Source organism: Lissotriton helveticus, chromosome 3_1 (genome assembly GCF_964261635.1).
Source record: "Lissotriton helveticus chromosome 3_1, aLisHel1.1, whole genome shotgun sequence".
Taxonomy (NCBI): domain Eukaryota; kingdom Metazoa; phylum Chordata; class Amphibia; order Caudata; family Salamandridae; genus Lissotriton; species Lissotriton helveticus.
The window spans coordinates 1,865,356,896-1,865,381,002 of NC_136061.1; the positions used below are offsets into that span (position 1 = coordinate 1,865,356,896).

Below are 24,107 nucleotides of genomic sequence, written 5' to 3' on the forward strand. Positions count from 1 at the left end.
GGATGGATGGATGGATGAGTGAAAGATTGGATGGAGGGGTGGATGAGTGAAATGATGGATAGGTCTGCAAATGGTTGAATAGGTTTAGATATGGATGGGCACACAGATGAAAGGACACAATGAATGGTGAAAGACTGAATGATTGATGAAAGAATGAATTAATGACAGTGTAAATGTAAAATGGTGGATAGCAGCAGTTTGATGGAATGATGAATGGCTAGATCTTTGGACAAGAGAGCTCTTCTGGGGAGTGTTGTAATTACTTACTTTGCTTTCTTGGTGCCATAAGAGCTTTAGTTCAAAGTGGGAGGTATTTTAAATTTCTGGCTAGTCCCTTGCCAATTAGTGACTTATCTGTATTTGCTGTGTGCTGATGCGTGGGATCTATACATCTTGCATATGACATTTTGAGTGACACCCAACGACTTCTTGAATGTTAAACTAGTAATTATAAATGTTTGCATGTTTTGTTTTAGGTGTAAAGTTTTAGGGAGAGCCTCATAGTGCCATGAGCTGTGCTTGAGATGTATATTGTTTTTGTAGCAAAAGGCAAGGCGTCACAAATAAACTATGTAATAGTGTATCGAAAGTGCCTTCTACAAGAAAGCTGCAGGGAAAAGCACCTTTGTGACTTTTGTCAGCCAGGGCAACTCTATGCGAAGCCCCCATAAAGAAAGTCTGATTCCATATTTTAAGTTCCACTTGCTGATACACCCATTATGCGTTCTCTATAGTGGGTTTATCACAGCAATCCTCCCTTTTGTTCACCTATACATGCCGCTTTACTTTTCACAATGGCACTCCGATATGAGATGCTAGTATCACAGTCTATACGAGCCCCCGACCACTTCTCTCACCAAACATGCCTGCTCAGGACCATGAGTTGTAAAGAAAATATCTGACTGGACAACCCTGAACCATATAAATAGATTATGATCATACGAAATACCACAAAAAGACCTGCAGTTGCTCAAAGCTGCCTACATACCGAAAAACCATGAAGTACACGATTGTCTCAATCTAATATAAACTTATTTTGACTTGTATTTAAGTGCTTGTCTATTTACGTACTTCTATTTTATCACACAACATCCTCTGATAGGTCTGTAAAACTTACAATTTATCCCAAAGTTTTGCCCTGAAATTTGACATTTCGTCCCGAATTTTTGTCCTAAATTTTGAACCTTTGTCCTGTATTTTTACATTCACCGTCATGAATTTGCACCCATGCCAGTTGGTTACCCTACCCCCTGCAAGTCCTAGCACAAGTAGCCCATTTAGGGCAGGGTGTGACCCCTACCAGTAATCTAACTAGCAGTGGGCATCCCCTGCCCTGCTTCCTCACCAGCTGATCATCACAACCCCCCGCTAACACCTTCACCTGCTGGCCAGACTCAACATGAAATGCCCCCCTTTAAGCCCTGGGGGTGCTGGCCACAGGTGTTGGGTCTTCTGCACCCGACGGTCACAGCCAGGCCCACCGAGCTTTGGCTCACATAATACAAGATTTCTCCATCAGTTGCCAGATCAGTGGCCTTTCATCCCTTATGCCATCAATGCTGAAGGGGAACACTTTCTCTTTCATCAAGTGGGTTTCTATAATGCCTGGAGCGTCAGCTACAAAGTCGACCTGAATGGGGTTACAACGCAGTCATTACACCGCACTACCTTTACAACGCAGCTGTTACAATGCAACTGCCTTAATATCGCATGCCATTACAATGCATGCCATTACACAACGCATGTCACTACAACACATGCCATTACAACGCATACCATTACAACGCATATCATTACAACGCATGATAAGGTAAGTAATGGGGATTTTTTTGTTTTAGGGTGGGTATGAGTATTGGGGTTCATGGGGATAGTATTTTTACTCCTACACTATCCAACACTTACCCTACTGTTGCATTCACTGGAGTAAGAATAGTAATTTTTACCTCTACACTATCCAACACTTACCCTCGTGTTGCACTCACTGGAGTGGGAATAGTAATTTTGACCCCCTACACTTTTCAACACTTACCCCACTGTTGCCCCAAAAGTATTAACCCCTTGCATGCTGATGACGGCCCCCAGCCGTCATGCACTACAGTGCTCGTGTGCTGATGACGGCTTTTAGGCCGTCATGACCGCACCCGCGCTGAAATCTGCAGCACAGGAGCAGAATCGGCCCAGCATGGAAGGGGTTAAGCGTTGTAATGGTATGCTTTGTAATGGTATGCTTTGTAATGGTAGTTTCTAAAAATTTGTTGTAAAATATGCATTGTAATGGTAGTTGCGATGTAAAACCGCATTGTAAAGGCATGCGTTGTAATTGTTTGCGTTGTAACGTCATATATTCCCTGAATGGATTGCTGTACTGAGTGTCTGCAGCCTGTACTTGACAGTAAGGAAACAACCACTTGTACATATTTTCTGTGAACATGAAAAGTAGTACTGTTGATTTAAACAACTGCACATAATCATAGCATTGCAATCCATATACTTCTAGGGTATTTAAAAAGATGAATGTAGTAAGCGCAGCTTCGTAGATACATTTCTGTTTCTTTAGGAGATGCAAGGCCAGACATGAATTTCTAGAGATTTTACTGTCGCTGGTCATCACATCTGGCTATGCCTGGGCCCTTTTCTCTCTGCAGCGTATCTGATTGTGAAGGTCTTACATTCTTGAGTCCGTTGTAAGTATTGTTTTGAGTTTTAAAATGTGAGTTAATGGCCAACTGTCCTTTCTTATGTTTGCACCCACATCACTCTTCTAGGCCCTTGAAAAACCTCTTGGGTATTGCCTAGGGCTTGTTAAGGGACTAGTTAGCCTGGAAGCAGGAAAAGCAGCGTGATGGGCCGAAGGGATGTAGGCAATGCTAAAAGTGCTATATAGGCAGGGAAAGGGATAGGGCACTTGCCCGAACAGTAATATGGGTAGGTTATTAGGTATGCAGAGTGGACTGAGAACTAGAAAATTAGTCGTATGAATCTGAACAAGACCAGCAGAGACTGCGAAAGCCAACTGGAGATGGTTTCAGAGCACAACCAGATGATGTCAGGAACGCTCCAACATTTCCTTGCCACAGGCTGTGTATTAAACAAATATAATAACTGCACCATTTAATGTACCTTTTTCCATATCTTTTCTCTTCATTATTTTACTGTGTCTGAAAGTTGAATGAATAATTCAGTTTTTTAGCATCACGAGAGTATGAATGAGCTGAAAACAGCGAATAAATAGAATTTTGTTTAAAGAAGGAGATCACAAAATAAAGGAGGACCCAAAAATAGCTCGACCAGGGCCCCATAAATCCTTAAGTTGGCCCTGCCGTGATCCTCCACGTTAAGGATAATTGGCCACAGATCTTTGTTCAGGGATAGCTGGATAGGAGCACGTTAAATACTCACCACTAAGAGTTTTCTGTCTTGTGCTAGGTTTTGGAACATGATCAGAGTGTACCTGGTCCTGCACGCGTCAAACAGCCCGCTGCATTCCACGAAGAAGGAAACACATTGAAGAAAACGACGACAAAGGTTTCAGAGTATAGGTACGATGACAGTGGTTTTTACCAACGCCTTTGTCATTTGCATGCTATTCTACAAGACGCAAATGCTACACCCACACCAATTCATGGGAAACCAAAACTGAAAGTTGGAAAAATGTACCCATTGAGATGCTCTGAAGTGGGAGCGATTGTCACACTCGAGCGTTAGTGTTGGTAAAAATTCTTGCATTTCAGGAGTACTTAAAATCACAGTTAGCTTGTTAGGTCTCGCTTAGGCAGCGCTTAAGCTGTCCGAGAGACATGTTGTATTCAGGTATGGCCTTGAAGCTCTGTCCATTTCCTGCCCATCTTGTTATTGTCCTTTCTAAATGTTTGCTTTTGATCCTTAATACCGCCTTTTCTCCTTTTGTAACCTCCCATGAGGACTGGCCCACTTACATGTGTTGTTACTTTGTATGTTTTATTTACAGTCTGTGAGCACTATTTTGCTACTGACTTTTTCCTAACTGCTGTTGCAGGTAGGAAAGTTCTCCCGCTTCACTCTGCACACATAGCGACGCACACCTGCCACGTGCAATTATTAAATTGTATGGGGCGTGCACCCCACGTGCCCCGGGACTGCTACCTGCCCGGGGCTACAATCAAACAACTAAAGGGGTCCATTGCGATCCCGGGGACTACCACCTCCCCGAGGCAAAAGCAAAGGTTGCACGGGGGGCGCACGGCCTCCCTGGAGGAGTCACAGATGGTCCTGGGAACCACCACTCCCAAGGGCCAGCTCCTGCTACCGCCTAGAGTGCCCACCCTCAGGAGGTAGCTGTTTGCTTTTGCTTGGTGGGAGCTCCCACCCACCCAGCAAAAGCAAACATAGCTCCGCTTTATGCAAGCCGAAGCTAATAAAAAGCTTCCGCTTGCAGAAAGCGGAGTTTCCATCTGTTTCCCTGCACTCAATTATGCGTGCAGGGAAACAGATGAAAACATTGCTCCAGCAAGCAGGGAGCTGCTATTTAAAGCAACTCCCTGCTAGTTGGAGCAATGCTGGCTCCCGAAGGAGTGAGGAGCCAGCTGGAACCGGGGGGGCATTGAGGCTCTCCCCGCGGTCCCATTGCACACTGGGTGCCCTGGGTAGGTGCCAGAAACACATGGCTGGGCCCTGGGAATGGCGTCCCTGGGACCAAAGTTGGCCTAGGGAGAGGGTCACATAGCCTCTTCACCATAAAAAAATAATATTTGCCCCCAGGGAGGTGGTGGACCCCAGGGCTCAGGGATCCATGTGGCCCCTCCTTTTATTTAGTTAATGGAGCCCCGCAGGAGGTGGTGGTCCCCGAGGTCTGGGGTGTCCATACTGCCACCCATATATTAATTTTATGTTGTCCCAGGGAGGTGGTGATCCCGGGGGACTATGTAAATTATGTTATGTCCACTTGCCCCCCCTATATTTATTTAATGGAGCCCCGGGGAAGTGGTGGTCCGCAAGGTCCCCCTAACTTTTTTAGGTCGAGCCTATGGCAGCGCGTATGCGCTGCATAGGAAATCAACCTCTTGGAATCACTTCAGCTTGTGTAGAAGCTCGTGCCTGTGGTCCTCACATGCGATTGGCCTTTGCATCTGGCTTTAAATTGGCCAAAGGCGTGTGGAGGTCCCAGCTTCTTGTGAAATGTTTACTCCCAGAGCATTTTGCTCTCGGGAGCCAGCAGCGAAGTGCAGGGACCCTCTGTTTTTAATTAGCTCAGGTGAAGCATCATTTGAATGCCTCATTCCAGTCTTCATTGACTATTGAAATGGACTACAAGTAATGCAAGCGAACAACAGAGGGCAATCAGGAAAATGGATCTGGTCCATTCACAAAGTCCTTTTGTCGCCTCTGGTTCATCTCTGGCACATCCTTACCGTCTCCATTACTAAGGGTCACTTGCACCTCTCCCTTACACCCCAAGCTCTGCTCTCGGCCCCTTCCTCGCTCTGGGTGCTGCCTATCTATCGTCTTTGAGCACAGAAATCCTTCATTTAATCTGATCACACTTTTCCTTTGACCCCAATGCATCTTTTCACTGGCAAAACGCTGCTTCTAGTGCCTTGAGCACCCCCCTTCATGCTGAGCACAGAGGAGCAGTGATGCTTAGGTCAAAGGGTGAATCTGGAGATGAATGGTATTTTTCTTTGTGTTCTTGACATGATCCTTTTCTTGGGCATGGTACTACTCTTCAGCATCCTCCTCCTCCTCGGCATGGTACTGCCCCTGCCAGCCAGCCCTTTTAAAATGTAGTGCCTCTTCTTTTATCACACCCTACCCAAGTCTGACCGCAGACCGTGCTCTGTCCAGGGGTCTTTATAGCGAGGTCCCTGACCAGCAAGAAATGCTACTTGCGGGACACCTCTTATTCACCTGTGTTAACTCTCCACCCTTCAAGATTTTAACCCCACCATTATTGTGGTCATGTTTATTCTGTCTGTCTTGCTAGGGTGGGAAGAGTGACAACAGGAAGTTGTTTACTTTCCCAGCGATGTAATTGCTACAGGAGTTTTGCCAGCAAGTGTAAGTTTGGCAAATATGGCTATAATCTGACTGTTAAATGGCCTCCTAAAAAGCTCTTGTCCTGCCAAGTACTGGTGATGTGTTGGTTATGTCCAGTGACAATGGCTGGTATAGGCCCAGATGGGTTGGGCCAAAGATAGATGTTAGGGAGGTGGACAGGCCACGGGAACAGCTCGACCGAACACTTACTCTCAGGATTGATTCCTGCTTCAGGAAATAGATCAGCTGGATCAGTGCTGAGTCGCCAATGTGTCGAGGGGAAAGATCTGCTGAAGAGGTTACTCAAAACCTAATGGTCTCCATCTCTCGTGTCATGAAATGACCAGCAACCTCTGAAGGCCATGCAGTGGAAATGCTGCTGCTTCTGGAGGTACTGACCCCACGTCCGTGTGGTTACGCATGTAGTGATTGACGCATGTCATGCCATTTACGTTACGTGTGAGCTACCACATAGCCCGTTGCATTGATTTTGGTTCAGTTTCATGTCATTTTACTTACAGTGATGTTGTTATCATGCCAAAGGTCATGTGCACATATTCCATTCCATTAATCTTCATGTTGTGTAACTTCCTGTGATGTCGTTATCGTACCAAAGGTCATGTGATGTTCTTTCAGGTGATTTTATCTATCAGTGAGGTCACAGAGTGCTGGCAAGTATGAGTGAGTTACTGACGTGTGTTGGTCACTACATCTCACAACAAGCATTGGCATAGCCAATGGGTCTCCCCTTTGGGACCTTATAAGTGTTTAGCCATGCAACAGTTGATGTTGTTGCACCAAGGATATTGTGCTGGATAACTAAACACTTATAAGGTCCCAAAGGCGAGACCTATTTACTATACCAATGCTTGTTTGTTATGTTGCCCCGCAGAGGTGGTGGACCAGGGGTGTCCGCTTTCACCCCCCCCCTTTATTTAATGTAGCTGCAGGGAGGTGGTGGACCTCGGGCCTGAGGGGGTCCATGTGGACCATGCAGACCCCATATATATGTATTTCGTGGTGTTCCAGGGAGGTTGTGGTCCCTGAGCGGGACCCATGGGGTAGTCCACGTGAACCCCCCTAAGTTTTTTTAATTATATTTCCCCAGGGAGGTGGTCGTCCCTGGGGCCTGGGGGCCCAGGGGGGCAGCATGGCCCTCTCCTATATGGATTTAATGTAGCCCTAGGGAGGTGGTGGTCCCTGGGACACATGCATCTACTTGAAATACAAAAGTTTACAGGGTTATAATTTCATTTAAAAAAACAAAGATTACAGGGACGTTATAGTTAGAACATAGAATTAAAAAAAAACATAGAAATTCACTTTAAAGAAACAAAAATGTACAGGGACGGTATAATTAGATTCTGAATTTACTCGCACAAAACTATAGAAATTCAGCAGTTATAGTTAGAGTTATTTCAAGTAACTATAACTCGCTCCCTAAGGTAACTAGAACTCGTACCCTCACCATGCACTGCTAATTACCCCAGATATTACAGCACTCATGACAACTTTGCTAAAACCATTGATAATATCAATGTAATATTTGCAGTTACATTTTTTGTGAAAAAACTTTGCATGGCGGGTGAGAGTTATAGTTACCATGAGGCGCAAGTTATAGTTACTTGAAATAACTCTAATTACAAAATTTCTATGGTTTTGAGTGAGTAAATTCAGAACCTAGCCTTTGCTTTTTTAAGTGAATATATATATATATATATATATATATATATATATATACATATATATATACATATATATATTCACTGAAAAAAACATAGGTTATAGACCATATATAGTTAGGAATTAGCATTTAAAAAACCTTATTTTACTCACACAAAACCATTGAAATTCCATATATAGTTAGTTGCACTAACTATATATCGCGCACCCGCAATCCACTGCTGATGATGTCACATATTACATCATTCATGACATGGTCAGTGACATCACTGATGACATCACTGATGACATCTCAAATGACATCACTGATGACATCACTGATAACAACATCCAGTGATTTTTTGTTTCTGTAAAGTTTAAATATGTCTTACATATTGAAGAATGAGTGGATGTGTAAGTGTCTGGACGAAGGATTTAGTAGGTGCATGACTGACTGTATGAGTGAGTGATTAAATGTGTCTCACTGAGTGCATGGGTTAGTGACTAAACTGTCTTAATTTGTGCATCATTATGTCTGTTGTTCTGTAAACTGCTGCATGTGTTGATCAGTAGCTATATGACTAACTATATGGGTTATTGATTGATTGCCCAAGTATTTGTATGGGAGACTGAGTGTGTGTGTGGCTAGCTGGGAGGTGTGTGACTCTGTGCAGATCAATGTGTACTTGTATCAATGATTGTATAAGAAGGTAAGTATGTGTTAGTATATGTTTGAAAATGTAAGGTGCTCTATGTTTAACTGTATAGACAAGAAAATGGAAGTGTCATTGATTCTTTACAGGACTGACTAGGTGTGTGAGTAACTCCATGGATGAGTGGCAGACTGTGAGTGTCTGTATAGGTGTATGAGTGCATATGATAGTGTTGTAAAGATGAGTGATTGTATGTATGAATGATTGTATGGGTGAATGAGTGAAGGTGTGTGTAGACGTAGCAATCAGTGAGTGCGTATGTAGTAACTAGTATTGGTGTATCAATGGTTTCAAAAATTATACTCTGTATTTAACACTGGGTGAAACAGAGGTTATATTAAAATGTGAGGAGATGCATTGTATTGTCACATGAATGATATCATCAGTGATGTGGTCATTGATGTCAAATGAGATGTCATCAGTGATGTCATCAGTGATGTCATTTGAGATGTCATCAGTGATGTCATCAGTGATGTCACTGACCATGTCATGAATGATGTAATATGTGACATCATCAGCAGTGGATTGCGGGTGCGCGATATATAGTTAGTGCAACTAACTATATATGGAATTTCAATGGTTTTGTGTGAGTAAAATAAGGTTTTTTAAATGCTAATTCCTAACTATATATGGTCTATAACCTATGGTTTTTTCAGTGAATTTTCAAGGTTTTGTAAATGCTAATTCCTAACTATATATGGTCTATAACCTATGGTTTTTTCAGTGAATTTCAATGGTTTTTTAATAGCAAATATCATAAGCTGTCGAATGTCAAGTACGTGGTAAGTGAAAACATTTTCGTGTTTATGCACACTGATCTGCTTTGAATGGTGCCCCCCCCCCTCATTTCTATTAGGAGTACTCTCTCTTTGCAGATAGTGAAAGGTAGTTAACGCAGGCCTTTGCCCCCGTTGTAATATGTCGTGCCTGCTTCTCTCTCCATTTGATTGATTGTTATCCAAGCATTTACTGTTTTAGAATTGGTTCTCTTTGGTTCATTCTCTATTTACAAACAGACACAGAGTCGCAATACTCTGTTTAGTCTTTGCAGATAACGAAAAATCGTGTAAAAAAAAAGAAAAGGAATCGAGCAAAATCAGTAGGCCACTAATGGGATCTCTTTTTGACCTCGCTAAAATAGAAACATTAGGAACAACCCCTCATGACAAATACAAAACTAGTGAGATGAACTGAACTCCACACAATGATGGCTGCAAAACAGCTCGGCTCCGCCACCCACCCCGCCCAAAATAACGATAAAGAGCGGCTGCCATGATTGGTTGCGGAATGGCCACGACGGAGCTACGAAATGGTGGTGCTCTCATGCTAACCCCAGCTTCAGTCTGAAACATCCAGAAACACTGTAGACTACCAATTCGATCAGTTCCGGTAGCGCCCCAATGTAACCCGGTAGAGAAGAACTAGCCCTCCCCTCTTTGACTGATGGTTCTTGTTGCCTGTCCCTTCTGTTGTCATTTAACAGAACTATTTAGCCTGCTGAAAGGGGTTGTGTTCCGACCGCTGGTTGGTGGAGACATTTTGACTATATTCTGGACCTGCGTTGTCGCGTAATGCGTCATATGACGCGCCGCGTTAGCGCATCCGGAAGTCATCCGGGGCGCGACGCGCAGCGCGTAACGTAAGCATTCCAAGTCATGTGACTTGTTAATAAAACTTTTCATTGGTTCATTTTACTTTTCTTATTCTAATGATGAAAGGCTTGGTCATATGACCTAAAAATTACGCTTTTTATTACTTCCGAACATTATTTTTTCTTAAATATATGTTATAATGTTCCAGGCTAATGTACTTTCCCGGAAAATTTACAACTGTCCTGCAAGTAAAATATATTCTTTTTTCGAGAAAAAGAGCGTTTCTTCGTCCCATGACGGAGCCGTTGAGCAAAAGAGGGTCGACCTGCTGTCTTAGTCGCCGATACGCCTGAATATGAGATTCTTATCGATCACTTTATGTTGCAGGAGTAGAAAACACAACAGCCCTTGACCATTTATCTTTACTGCGTTCCTGCGTATTATACCTTTTACCCTTCATGTAATTGGTCTGCTTTATTTCACTTAGCTTTTAATGATTCTAAAACAGTGACTATTATTAAAAACTTTACCAATGTATATACTACTACCATGTTTTCTTTTAAAAACCTTTATTGTGAAAATTTCATTATACAAATACGAGCCTATAACCACGTGGGCCGGCCACGGAGCAAACTGTAATCGTATATGATGAGTAGACATTTACACTGTAGAGGAACGTAACGGGCGGGCCATTAGGTTGCAAGAACTAAGGTGTCTAACAGTTGCGGAATCGGTGGACGTACATTTTATAATTAAAATACGACAGGGCCAGTTACAATAAAATTATCTAGATATACATTTGCGGGCAAGTACCATGGGTGACGTTAATTCGAACTTTCAATAGTACAGTAATCAATAACACATCAGAACTTAATATCAATAGGGATGTCGAAATATTCAATCAATTCTCGTCCCCGCCCGCCATATGCTTCAAAACTGCATACGTATCTCGTGATTTCAAGGTTCTGCAACCAGTACACAACAAGGAGTTGTGAGTCCCATTTATTCCGGCGCCATTTTGGGCGAGGACGGGCAGGTCCAGGATATAGTCAAAATGTCTCTACCAACCATCGACTATGATGATGTTCATATGCTGTATTTATTAGAGTAACACTCATCTGTCCACATGAAATTAATTTGCCACAATCTAAACATGTCATTTTAATCTTTCCAAAGTTCTAAATATTTGGGACCATTTCCCTTGCCTCTGATGCTGTCAGTGCCACTTCTTTGATGAATGTACTGGCAGGTCGGGGGTTCTCCTCCAAATCTCTCTTTTATGCAGCACTATAATTAATTGGTGCCACCTCTCCATATGACGATGCATGGTATAGTTACCATAACTATATTTTTTTTCGGTTCCTCTGGAGAGTACATCGTGGCAGATGAAGCGTGTAACGTACCGGGCATTTACCTTTTTTTGCATGTACAGGAAAGGAAAAAAAAAATCGAGCGTCCGAGTTCTAAAGTGTCCCAGGGCCATTTTAGTAGACCAGGCCCAAATCCAAAGAACAAGCCGCCATTTTGAGAGTCCTGTTGCAGCCGCCTGTCGCTGTAGCATCAAGAGCAGCCGAAACTCAGCTGAATGGCAACTGAAACGGTAAAGGGGCGCCCCACTACAGCAGACGGGCCTCCAACTAGGAAGGCCCGTTCACGCCGCCTCCCCCCCCCCCCTTCGGGCACCCCACGCCGTTATTCGGAGCAGTATTGTAGGATGGCCACACCAGTGCGGCAACTTGCTAGACATCACCTCGGTGGTAACCGAATCTCAGCGCCTTGTGGTGTCTTCTATTCAGAAAACATTGTTGTGCTGCCTTCGACCTATTCGCCGCAAGTGCGCACGCAACTCAGCTGCATAGCTTGCTAGACACCACCTCGGTGCCATCCGGATCTTGGAATCTCAGCGCCTTTTGGTGTCTTCTCTTCAGAAAATATTGTTGCGCTGCCTTTGGCCCCATTCGCACATCGGTCCGCTACTGACGCCATCTCACAGGCTAATGGGGCGCCCCACGCCGAGTTTCAGCATTGTAGGATGACCACACCAGTACAGCAACTTGCTAGACATCACCTCGGTGCCATCCGGATCTTCGCATCTCAACGCCTAGTGGTATCTTCCATACAGAAAATATTGTTGCGCTGCCTTTGGCCCCATTTGCACATCGGTCCGCTACTGACACCATCTCACAGGCCAACAGGGCGCCCCACGCCGACTTTCAGCATTGTAGGATAGCCACACCAGTGCACCTTACTAGACACCACCTCGGTGCCATCCGGATCTTGGCATCTCAGCGCCTTGTGGTGTCTTCTATTCAGAAAATATTGTTGCGCTGCCTTTGGCCCCATTCGCACATCGGTCCGCTACTGACGCCATCTCACAGGCCAACGGGGCACCCCACGCCGACTTTCAACATTGTAGGATGGCCACACCAGTGCGGCAACTTGCTAGACACCACCTCGGTGCCATCCGGATCTTGGCATCTCAGCGCCTTGTGGTGTCTTCTAGTCAGAAAATATTGTTGCGCTGCCTTTGGCCCCATTCGCACATCGGTCCGCTACTGACGCCATCTCACAGGCTAATGGGGCGCCCCACGCCGACTTTCAGCATTGTAGGATGGCCACACCAGTACAGCAACTTGCTAGACATCACCTCGGTGCCATCCGGATCTCGGCGCCCCACTGCAGATGAAGTGCCTCTCAACTATGAAACCACCACGGTGCCATCCGGATCTTGGCGCCTTGTGCTGGTTCCGGCCTATTCACACATCGGTCCGCTACTGACGCCATCTCACAGGCTAATGGGGCGCCCCACGCCGAGTTTCAGCATTGTAGGATGACCACACCAGTACAGCAACTTGCTAGACATCACCTCGGTGCCATCCGGATCTTCGCATCTCAACGCCTAGTGGTATCTTCCATACAGAAAATATTGTTGCGCTGCCTTTGGCCCCATTCGCACATCGGTCCGCTACTGACACCATCTCACAGGCCAACAGGGCGCCCCACGCCGACTTTTACCATTGTAGGATGGCCACACCAGTGCCACAACTTGCTAGACACCACCTCGGTGCCATCCGGATCTTGGTGCGTTGTGCTGCCTTCGGCCTATTCGCACATCGGTCCGCTACTGACGCGAACTCACAGGCCAACAGGGCGCCCCACGCCGACTTTCAGCATTGTAGGATGGCCACACCAGTGCTGCAACTTGCTGGACACCACCTCGGTGCCATCCGGATCTTGGCGCGTTGTGTTGCCTTCGGCCTATTCGCACATCGGTCCGCTACTGACGCCGCCTCACGTGCCAACGTATTTTCTCCGCATTTTATACCCTATGCCGCATAACAGGTCATGTGACTTGTTTATAAAACTTTTCATTGGTTCATTTTACTTTTGGTTTCCTAATGATGGAAGGCTTGATCATATGACCTAAAAACAACACTTTTCATTGGATGAAAACTTTTTTTTTTCCCCCAAACGATGAAAGCCCCACCTTGTTTCTGGATGTTTCAGACTGAAGCTGGCGTCACCATGAAAGCACCACCATCTCGTGGCTCCGTCGTAGTCATTCCGCGAGCAATCATGGCAGCCGCTCCCCACCAGAAGCCTGCAGGAGTCGGGGGCCCCCAAAACTTTTGATGAATCCTCAAGGCGGAGGGGACGCTTTCGAGAATGGGGTCCAAGACCTAGCAGACAAGCGTCCGATTTCCAAGGTGTCCCAGGGCCATTTCAGTGGACCAGGCCCAAAAAGGAAACAGCCTGCCGCCATTTTGAGAGTCCTGTGACAGCCGCCTATCGCTGCACCGCAAGAGTGGGCGCAACTCAGCTGAATTGCGGCTTTTGACACAGTGGACCAAAAGCGGACGGAATGGCAACTGAAACGGTAAAGGGGCGCCCCACTACAACAGACGAGACTCCACCTGGAGAGGCCCGTTCACGCCGCCTCCCCCGGGGCGCCCCACGCCGTTATTCGGAGCAGCATTGTAGGATACCAAAACCAGTGCGGCAACTTACTGGACATCACCTTGGTGCCATCGTTCTGCTGCCTTGGAACTATTCGCACAACAGTTTGCTACTGATGATCCACCCCCCGCGACGCCCCACGCCGGATGCCGAAATCAGTGAAATCTGGACGTTGTGCTGCGTTGGGACTATTCGCACAGCCGACCGCTACTTCGTTGTTTTTCCCTAAAAATGTTTATATGTTATTACTGTTTTTGTTTTCTTGTATATATTTATAAGTTATTAAAGTTTTATAATCTTACTACTTTGTTGGAGTGCTATATATTTTTAATGTGACACATAATTGTAAAAACTTTGATGTACAAAGAGTCATCCCTGGAATCTTCCGCTTCAGGCTCGGTCCCCTCCCCAATCACAATACAGGATGGTTTTCAGATAATAGGAACGCGTCTGCTGTGACGGATCTCATCGAGTGTGGGCCTTGATCTACTACTACTCCTTTGAAGAGGGGTGATTCTTTACAGCTGGGGCCATAAACTACATCTGCAGGGCTAGCTGATACCCTAGGACCGGCCTGGACAATCGGACACAGAGGAAAAGGAGTGTCAGAGGGTGCGGTAGTGAATAGGGCGAAAGGGAGGTGTCGGGAGGGCACAGGGTGTGATTCTCAGTGAAGAGCAGCGCAGATGGGGGGTGGTTTATTACCCATGCATAAGACAGAGAGCGGGGGTGACCACTGCCTGGGGGAGATGCTTGCGAGGGTGGGGAGCCATGCTAAGGATCGACAGCGTGCAGAGAGTGGGTCTGCTCAAGGCATCTAAAATGACTGCCGTGCACGACAAAAGTGTGGCATTTAAAAAAAGGCAAGATGGCGCAGACAATGTTTTTCAACACTTCCTGATTTCCTTCGAATCGAACGTTAACAGACGTTGGGGCATATTACCAAAGTTAAGCGATATTTATCCCTAACGATGCTTAGCAACAAATTTGTTACCGCTAAGCATCTTCAGAAATTATCGCAGATAAACCTTGCTATTATCAAGGTTTATCGCAAATACGATAAAAAACGACCGCAATGCATTAATATCGCTGAAAACTCAGCGATATTCATGCATTACCGAGCTAATGCTCTTAGCCATGTTATCCACCTCCCATTGGATAACATGGCTAAAAACTGCTCAGGGCAGGTGGTAGCTTTTGGAGATATTCGCGCTTATCGCGAATATTTCCAAAAGTTGGTAATAGGAGATAGCGATGTTAGCGACTGTTTCCAGTCGCTAACATCTTGGCATGCCCACTTTGCATGTCATTAGTGATAAATATCACTCACATGCAAAGTGGGGCCCAAGATGGTCGCTATCTCCTACTAGCCGTCGCTAACTGGTGTTAGCAACAGCTAGGTAATACAGAGATAATTTTATCTCGCGCTGTTACAGATATATATCTTGTTTTTGAACGTTAATTTCTCAAAATCCACTGAAGCACATATATTGAGACCTAGCAAAGGCACATCGAGCTACCAGTCCCTACAATTTTGCCAAGTTTCATGCAAATCCATTCAGCCGTTCGATTATTATTATTATATTATTTTTTTTTTTGCCCCGCGGGGCCCTTTTAAAACCTCCACATCAAACCTAAGAGGTCAAGGAGGATCTACTATGCCCCCTTATGGTCATTTGCCCCTTCGCTTTGGCCTCCTCTTGTCTCTCGATCCTACCGAGAGACAAGATGGCGGCCGCTACGGACTGTTTGCAATGTTTACAGACGCCGGAGAACCAATCAGCTTCGCAAACCTCCGTTACGCGAAGCGGAGCGCTGTTACAGATATATATCTTTTTTTGAACGTTAATTTCTCAAAATCCACTGGAGCACATATATTGAGCCCTAGCAAAGGCACATCGGGCTACCAGTCCCTAATATTTTACCAAGTATCGTGCAAATCCATTCAGCCGTTCGATTATTATTATTATTTTTTTTTTTTGCCCCGCGGGGCCCTTTTAAAACCTCCACATCAAACCTAGGGGGTCAGCGAGGATCTACTATGCCTCCTTATGGTCATTTGCCCCTTCGCTTTGGCCTCCTCTTGTCTCTCGATCCTACCGAGAGACAAGATGGCGGCCGCTACGGACTGTTTGGAATGTTCACAGACGCCGGAGAACCAATCAGCTTCGCTTCACAAAGCTCCGTACCGCGTAAAGTCCGCGAACCGGAGCGCTGCCCGGTCCGCTGTTACAGATATATATTTTTTTTTAACGTTAATTTCTCAAAATCCACTGAAGCACATATATTGAGACCTAGCAAAGGCACATCGGGCTACCAGTCCCTACAATTTTGCCAAGTTTCGTGCAAATCCATTCAGCCGTTCGGGCTAAAAGTGAGGCCAACCGCCCTATGGAAAACTCAATGTTAAAAACACGTTTTGGGACCCCCCTTTTTTCTCGGCCCCCCCTTGACGAACCCCCCCCAAATTTTCAAGGGCTGCTCAGAAACAAAATGTGCCATTTTCCTGAAAATTTCAGCCAATTCCGTCCACAAACGCCAAAGTTATTAGACATAGAATTTTCAAAAATCCCATAGAGAAAAAATCCTAACTATATATACCTACTGGCGACCGCCAGTAGGTAATATATATATATATATATATATATATATATATATGTATATATATATATATATATATGTCTATATAGATACAGATACATATATATATCTATCTATATCTATCTATCTGTCTATATATATATATATACATATAGATATGGCTGCATGTGAACAAGGGCTCAGGGAGCCCGAAACGCGTAATGCACTCTCTCACGGTAACGAGCAAATAAACGGAGAAATTCAGCATTTGGTCCTGTGGTCTGTCTCCTGCGTTTTCCAAAGGAGTTCTTTGTGGATATATATATATATATATATATATATATATATATATATATATATATAGATATAGATATAGATATAGATATAGATATAGATATAGATATAGATATAGATATAGATATATATATATATATATATATATATATATAATTGGGTGGCTGGTTGAGGGGTGTGAAACCCTTCTCAAGCAGCACCACAATTCTTCTCGGGCTGAAGTCCCAAGCAAACCCTAAATTAACCTGTGCTAAACCCTCGCGTAACTTGGCACAACACAGTCAAGCTTAACTCAGAGGCGATGTGTAAACTATTTGTGCAACACTTCAAACAGTACAACAGTGAAATACACCACTAAAGGACACATGCCAGATTAGAAAATTTGAGTAATAAGTAAAATACGACCAATAGGACAAATATCCAATCAGTGGAATGGGAGATATTAAAAAAAGCACCAAAAAGCCCAAAGCGCCACTTATGACTATCTGGTCGTGCGAGACCGGGAGAAATTCACAAGTTCAGGCTGAAGACAATGGAGCGTGGCTCAGATACAGGGACCAGGTTAGTCCAGCTGAAGTACCCCTTCGTTGTGCAGTGGGCCACGAGGAGCAGGGAAGCATCGCGGACGGGCGTTGCTGTAGCACGAAAATTCTAATGTCGCTGTGAGCGGTCAGGCTGGAACTTAACAATGGCAGTCCACGCAAGCGGCCGATCTAGCATGAAGACTCAGGCTGACTCAAGCTGACTGTACTTTGCATTGGTGGGCTGTGAGTGTGACACGGTTTTGGAGCCAACTGGCCCAGTTGAGGTCACAAAGAGCTAAAATTTCAATCCAGCCTCTCTGAGGTCACACCAAAGGTACAGTACCTGAAGGGCATCAGTTGGGGGTCAGGGGCTTGCTCCATCTGGATCTGGGTACTGGTTCAGGTGGTTGGGAGCCTGTTATGTCATTGTGGCTCTGAACAGGAGGCAAACAGACTAGCCCTTGCAGTCACCCTGGAGCTCCTGGGTTCATGTGCACGTCCAGTCCCTTTGACTCAGGCAGAAGGGCAGCAGTCCAGCAGTCCAGCAAGGTAGTAGTCCAGCAGGGCCATGGGCATATGTAGTATCACTTTATGGGGGACGTATAAGTTAATTAATTGAAGATAGGCTAATGTTACCATGTTTTAATGGGTGAGCACACACACTTTAGCACTGGTTAGCAGTGGTAAAGTGTGCAGAGTTCTAAGGCAAGGTACTATGGACAGAGGGTGTCGCTCATAACGGGGGAGGGGTATTATCAACTTTCGCTAGTGGGCCCGAACACCGTCTCACCAGGGCGCCGGACAGTGTCCCTTTCTAGACTTTGTTTAGTCAGAAACTGAGTCTGTCGTGCTTTTTGTATCGGAACTTGCCCTGTTCGGGCAGCATGTCCTATTGGATTTAACCATGTGTTTATGACCTCCGCCCACAGTCCAGATATGGGGTGATAGCACACCCTTCTAGCTTCTTCTTGATGCAATTCCGTCTCCTCCTCCCTTGCCCAGGTGGACACATCCTTCCCCCAAAACCCTAAGTCTGGGCTCACGGTTGCTTTCTAGGCCATGACTATCCAGGAATTTATTGGCAACTTTTTTGGTTTTGGGTCTGGGGATTGCATATAAGAGAGAGGACTGCATCTTGTTTGGAACAGAATGTTTCAGACATCCGCATAATTTGTCCAGAATCTTGGTCCAGTAATCCCGTAGTTGGGGGCATCCCCATGCCATGTGGCTGACGTCAGCATCCAGGTATGCACACCGTGGGCATCCCCGCAGCTCAACCCCCGGATATGATTATGATTCGTGTTCTGTGCGGTGTCAGCTATGTAATGGTGGTGTAGTTAAATTGTATATATTGGAGGTGCATGTTCCTAGATACCTTCTGGTGATAATATAGTATCCTGCGCCATTCAGGGTCCATGATCTCATTCCACACCACCACCTTCCATGTGCTTTTGATGCCGATAAGAGGCTCGCCCACCATCCCATTTAGTGACTTGTAGACCCAAGTTACCAGATGCCAGTCCGTACCCTGCATCAGCACCAATTGTAGAACTTTGTGTTTCTGAGGTTATCCATCCCCATTACCCCACAAGTCCCAGAATGACCGTGCCAATGCTTCATATGTCAGGAACTGACCAAGGGTAGATCTCTTTGGGCCATCACTTCTTCAAGTGGCATCAGAACCAGTAGCAGCCGGCAAAGCTCGTGGGGGGGGGGGTGCTCGGAGGTGTCATCATTTTTAAAAATGTTTTGATTGGTCTGGAGCGACGTGAGGGGCTAGAGGGGTGTGCATGTTCCCCATGCAGGCTGCATTGCAGGTGGATGGAGAAGGGCAAAGTGTCTGAGAGGGCCGACCAAACAGTCTTTGCGCACTCAGGAGTGGGCAAGTCACTTCTGCCCTGCTCAGACAGCAGAGCAGCCCGCCCACCCACAAAGCAAACATAAAATGGTATTAACTAAAAGTTATTACCATTTTATGTTTTGGCCTCTCTGATCAGAACGCCATGTGGAAACAATCCATCGTAGTTATAAGCCCAGAGACCCCCCACTCTCCCATCTGAGTTGTCGTGAAGTAGGTTATGGGGTCACCATGTGCGATAGCTACCACGATAAAAAAAAGACATATCCATACCTACAAGACGATTATTACCAGCAGGATACCCAAGGCCGCTTTACCAACAGAGGCCGGGGCAACTTTAGAGGTAGACGGAATTACCCTACCTTTTCAGATTCGTCCTATAGTTCTGAGGGAGAGCCGGACTCCGCAGGTCCTAGCCATCAATATCCGTATTTTGATTACAACTACCCACCTCAGCTTTTTCCTCCTTTTTTAGGACAAGGCCGAGGGTCTTGGCGACCCCCACGAGGGAGAGGCAATTCATGGCCCCGCGGTCAGAATCAACGTGGTTCCCAGCAGAACCAGGCCAACTGGAATGGAGGACGAGGACAACCATCCAAACAAGTCCAATTCCAAGCAGAACCGCACGGCGAGAGGGTGACTCGGAACAAGACATACCGCTGGTAGATCCTTCCAGACAACCTGAAACTCTCAATCCCATTATCAACATCTCCAAGCAACCACTCAGCAATACGGAAATTCAAGTACTCAGTAAGGGATTATCATATGTCCCTACATACAATCCTGACCATTTCTTGGTAAAAACAGAGCTATTCAAATTTTTCAGGAAAATCCGACTAAAGTACTTTTTCCGGAACTCCGTCACACAATCAAAAACATCTGTTACAGGCTTACGACCACCATCCACTTTTGTTCCATATGCCAGCACGATGTCCAATCAAATTCTAGCTTATGAAATGGTTGTTTGGCGTGATGTACAGCGGGCTCTACAGGACAAAACTTTTGTTCGGTATAACATCAGCAAATCCGAGAAAACAGCATTACGGACACTGGCCAGTAACACTCAAGTCGTGATTAAGCCGGCCGACAAAGGCGGTGCCATAGTGATACAGGATAAATCTGCATATAAATCAGAGGTTCTACGTCAACTACAGGACACAAACTGCTATCAAATATTGAGGTCGGACCCTACTCGATCCATTGCTTCCGAGATCCTCGAAATCACCCAAGAAGGTTTGGATATGGGCTTTTTGTCAGAGAACGAGTTCCAGTTCCTTAACAACAAACACCCACGTCTGGCAACTATTTATACGTTACCCAAACTGCACAAAAGCATGTCAAGTCCACCGGGCCGGCCGATTGTTTCTGGCTGCGGATCCCTTCTGGAACCATTGGGAAAGTACATTGACTTTTTCATCAAACCTCTAGCAGAGGCCACTCCTTCATACATTCGGGATACTATGCACACCATTAATATAATTGAGAGCATCTCATTTGACCCATCCCATCAAAGACTAGCCACCTGTGATGTCGTCTCCCTTTACACCTGCATCCCTCAACAGGAAGCCCTCACGGTGATTGCCCGCTGTCTGAACAAACGTCCAGCACCTGCCCAAGTACCATCTGAGTTCATTGTAGCTCTACTGAAAATTGCAATGACCCGAAATTTTTTCCTTTTTGACACCAATTTTTACCTACAAACCTCCGGAGTTGCGATGGGCGCTCCCTTCGCTCCTGACGTAGCCATTTTATATATGGCAGCATTCGAAGAGGATACTGTTTTAAGTCAACTCAACCCATTCAGAGACCAAGTTGGTCTCTGGATGAGGTATATAGATGACATCCTCTTGATCTGGAATGGGAGCCTAGACCAACTTAATGATTTTTTCGCCTGGCTCAATGAACAATCTCAGCACATCAAATTCACAATCTCATCAGACAATCACTCCATTGATTTTTTGGATGTCACAATCTACCATGAGTCTGGCAAACTCCTCACCAAACTATTTCGCAAACCTGCGGAGAGGAATTCCTTATTGGCATATACCAGCCATCATCCACGAGCCCTTCGTGACAACCTGCCCTTCGGGCAATTCCTGAGGATACGTCGAAATTGTTCCACCAAAGAGGATTACTTCTCAGAATCCCAGGATCTGTCCAATCGATTGCTGAGCCGAGGCTACCCCAGACGCTTGATCAAAAAAGCCCGCAAACGGGCTTGGTTCTATCCTAGAGAGGAATTACTAGTGCCTAAACATAGAACGGATGATCAGGAGAACCGCATTGTGTGCGTCACGACTTTCAACACGAGAAGCAACACCATCAAAAAAATTCTCAATAAACATTGGCACCTGGTCTCGGACGAGATCAGCCAACCAATGACACCACTCCATGCTTTCAAGAAAGCTAAATGCATCAGGGACCATGTCGTGAATTCTTTTCTACCGCCAGAATGCCACCCAACGATCAACACTCTATGGAATCTACCACCGGTATTGGGTCACTCCAAATGTGGGCATTGTAAGGCCTGTGACTCAACGATACAGACCAAAGACTTTACCTACCTTCATCTAACTGTCAAATTGAAATGCTTCAGCAATTGCAACACTAGCAATGTCATCTATGCTATTTTATGCCCATGCCAGAAGATTTACATTGGGCAGACCCAGCAAAAAATCAAAGCACGTATACTGCAACACATGAGTCGTATTCGCTGCGAGGTTGAAGGTGCTCCACTCGCGGAACATTTCAAGTTGAATAAACACCCACCAGAGAGCTTACGATGGTTGATCATTGAAAAAATAACACTTGGACCACGTGGTGGCAATATCTCGGACATTCTCAACACACGAGAATTAAAATGGATGCACTTTTTCAACTCCATTGAAACTGGTCTGAATGAATCCGATAGCTCATTCTCCCAACTGGCCATTTTACCATAAAATAATTTTTATTATTCTACCCTCTACTCTGGTCTACACTGTGCCCCCATCATCTGCCATGCACTGTCGAGCAATTGCAAAACTTGTGGTTTCACTGTATGTAGAGCCTTTACCCTCATGTGTGAGAGGTACGCTCTAATAATCGTATTGTTTGATGTCCTGGCCATTTCGCTTTTGGTTAGAAATGTAGCCTCACCATTGACATACGTAGCCACGCTATTGCAATACCTGTGACTCAATGATATGCCGAGCTTTTACCCTCATGTTTGAGAGGTACGCTCCAATAACCACATTAATGGCAATCAGGGCCAATCACACAATAATGCGAGAGTATCTGTAAATAGTGGGGTCTCACCCGTAGGTTTTCATAGTCAGTCTTCCACTCAATTATCATTATTGTTTTCTCCATTTTACAATGTATTTCTTATGTGAATTGCTACTGTATTACTCGACCATTCTGCGGTCACAACGACCATGCCTGACCCAGTGGTCTTTTTACTAGCTTCATTCCTCCCTGTGGCCACCACGTGACCTGTCGCTATGACTCCCATAGCAAAATAGGAAGCGCGGCATTCCCACCGCAACTCGCGCACAGAGCTGTCATACTTTATCAAGTAAGTGATTCTGTCTCTGAGAGCCGCTCCCTGCTCGTTGTTAAGACCAGTATTACTCATTATCCCTCATTCTTAATTCCCTCAGATCAATCCCGAGTCAGGAAGTCTTTAAATAATCGACTCTTGAAACGACCGATCGCGGACAATCCCCATGCCGCCAGGATATCGGTAAGCTACACGGCTCGCATAATGAGTAAATTAGTCTGTATTTTTGAGCTGCCACGTAGCCTGAATCGCTATCCCCTATTTTACCTCCCTCAGACCCATCCTTCAATTCTTTGGAGTCTGACAACCACGACTGTGTGCCCGACCGCGCCCAAGTTACATAGCGCGAGCAATCGGTAAGCCACTTAGCCGTTTTTCTATGGTGCCCGCTCCTGCCTCGCCATAATTATATGCTTGATATTACATTATGACTCGCTCCCTCTTTCAGATGCGGTATTATTATTCTTCAACTTGTTTTTAATTACCTGAGTTTCCGCCCAAGATCCTACTGCACGCGGACTGTTGGTAAGCTGTATACGGATATTCCCGTTTTGCCATTATGAGTTAAATCCCCGTGTTGACCCTTGAATGGCAGCTAATCTCGCATGCTTACCATTATTATAAACTACTCACGGTGCCCGTCACACACCTCCCACGTTGTAGACGCGCTCACAATGTTAGTCAATGCCATCGCTCGCTCTACCACAGGCCATAATTCCTCTATCTCACCTCCGGTTTGAGTGTTAATGGTTCCCGCTCGTATCAGTCATCTCTTGATCTCTCGTTGGAGGGACGCACAAATTAAGTCCGTGCGGTGATGACCTACCCTCCAGCCTATTCGGGTATCTTTGTTTGCATGTACTGGTGTAAGCGACACGCATCTGCCCTTTCCCCAGCGTTAGTAATTAACCCACCATTAACTGCGTAAGCATGAAGTAGCTTGTAAACAATGTAATGTGCTTATCTGCACGATGTTTCAGTCATTTTGGCTTTTTCTACCTGTGTGTTCAACATAGAGGTTAATTCCAACCCTCTAATTGGAATTCATTATACCCCTATTAGGTCCTTTGCCCCCACTCCCCCACCATGGTCCTGATGAAGACCCTACAGCAAGGTTAAATTATCCTGCAGCTACAAGAGGGTCGAAACGTCGACTGTTTGTTCTGTATTGTGGCAACCTCACACCAACAATTGTATATTTGCTGTACTTGGTGTCGTATGCCTCTATGTGAATGATTTACTATGTGATATACAAGTTGTTGCTACCCCATTGGTGGCATAAGTAAATGCCTAAACAACTGATTTTACTGTCACATGACAACTGATTTTATTGTCACATGATCCCTTCACTTCACGACTCCCTCACCATCACGT

General features: G+C 45.4%; 1 protein-coding gene across 4 annotated transcripts in view; it reads left to right on the plus strand.

The window, feature by feature from the left end:
- Nucleotides 1-24,107, plus strand: part of LMNTD2 (lamin tail domain containing 2) — a 353,472-nt gene that overhangs the window by 226,453 nt on the left and 102,912 nt on the right. For all 4 annotated transcript variants that reach the window (XM_078682838.1, XM_078682837.1, XM_078682835.1 and 1 more), the window contains exon 4: nt 3,427-3,539. In XM_078682838.1, coding sequence (XP_078538964.1) covers nt 3,427-3,539 — 113 coding nt within the window. The remainder of the gene's footprint in view (nt 1-3,426; nt 3,540-24,107) is intronic.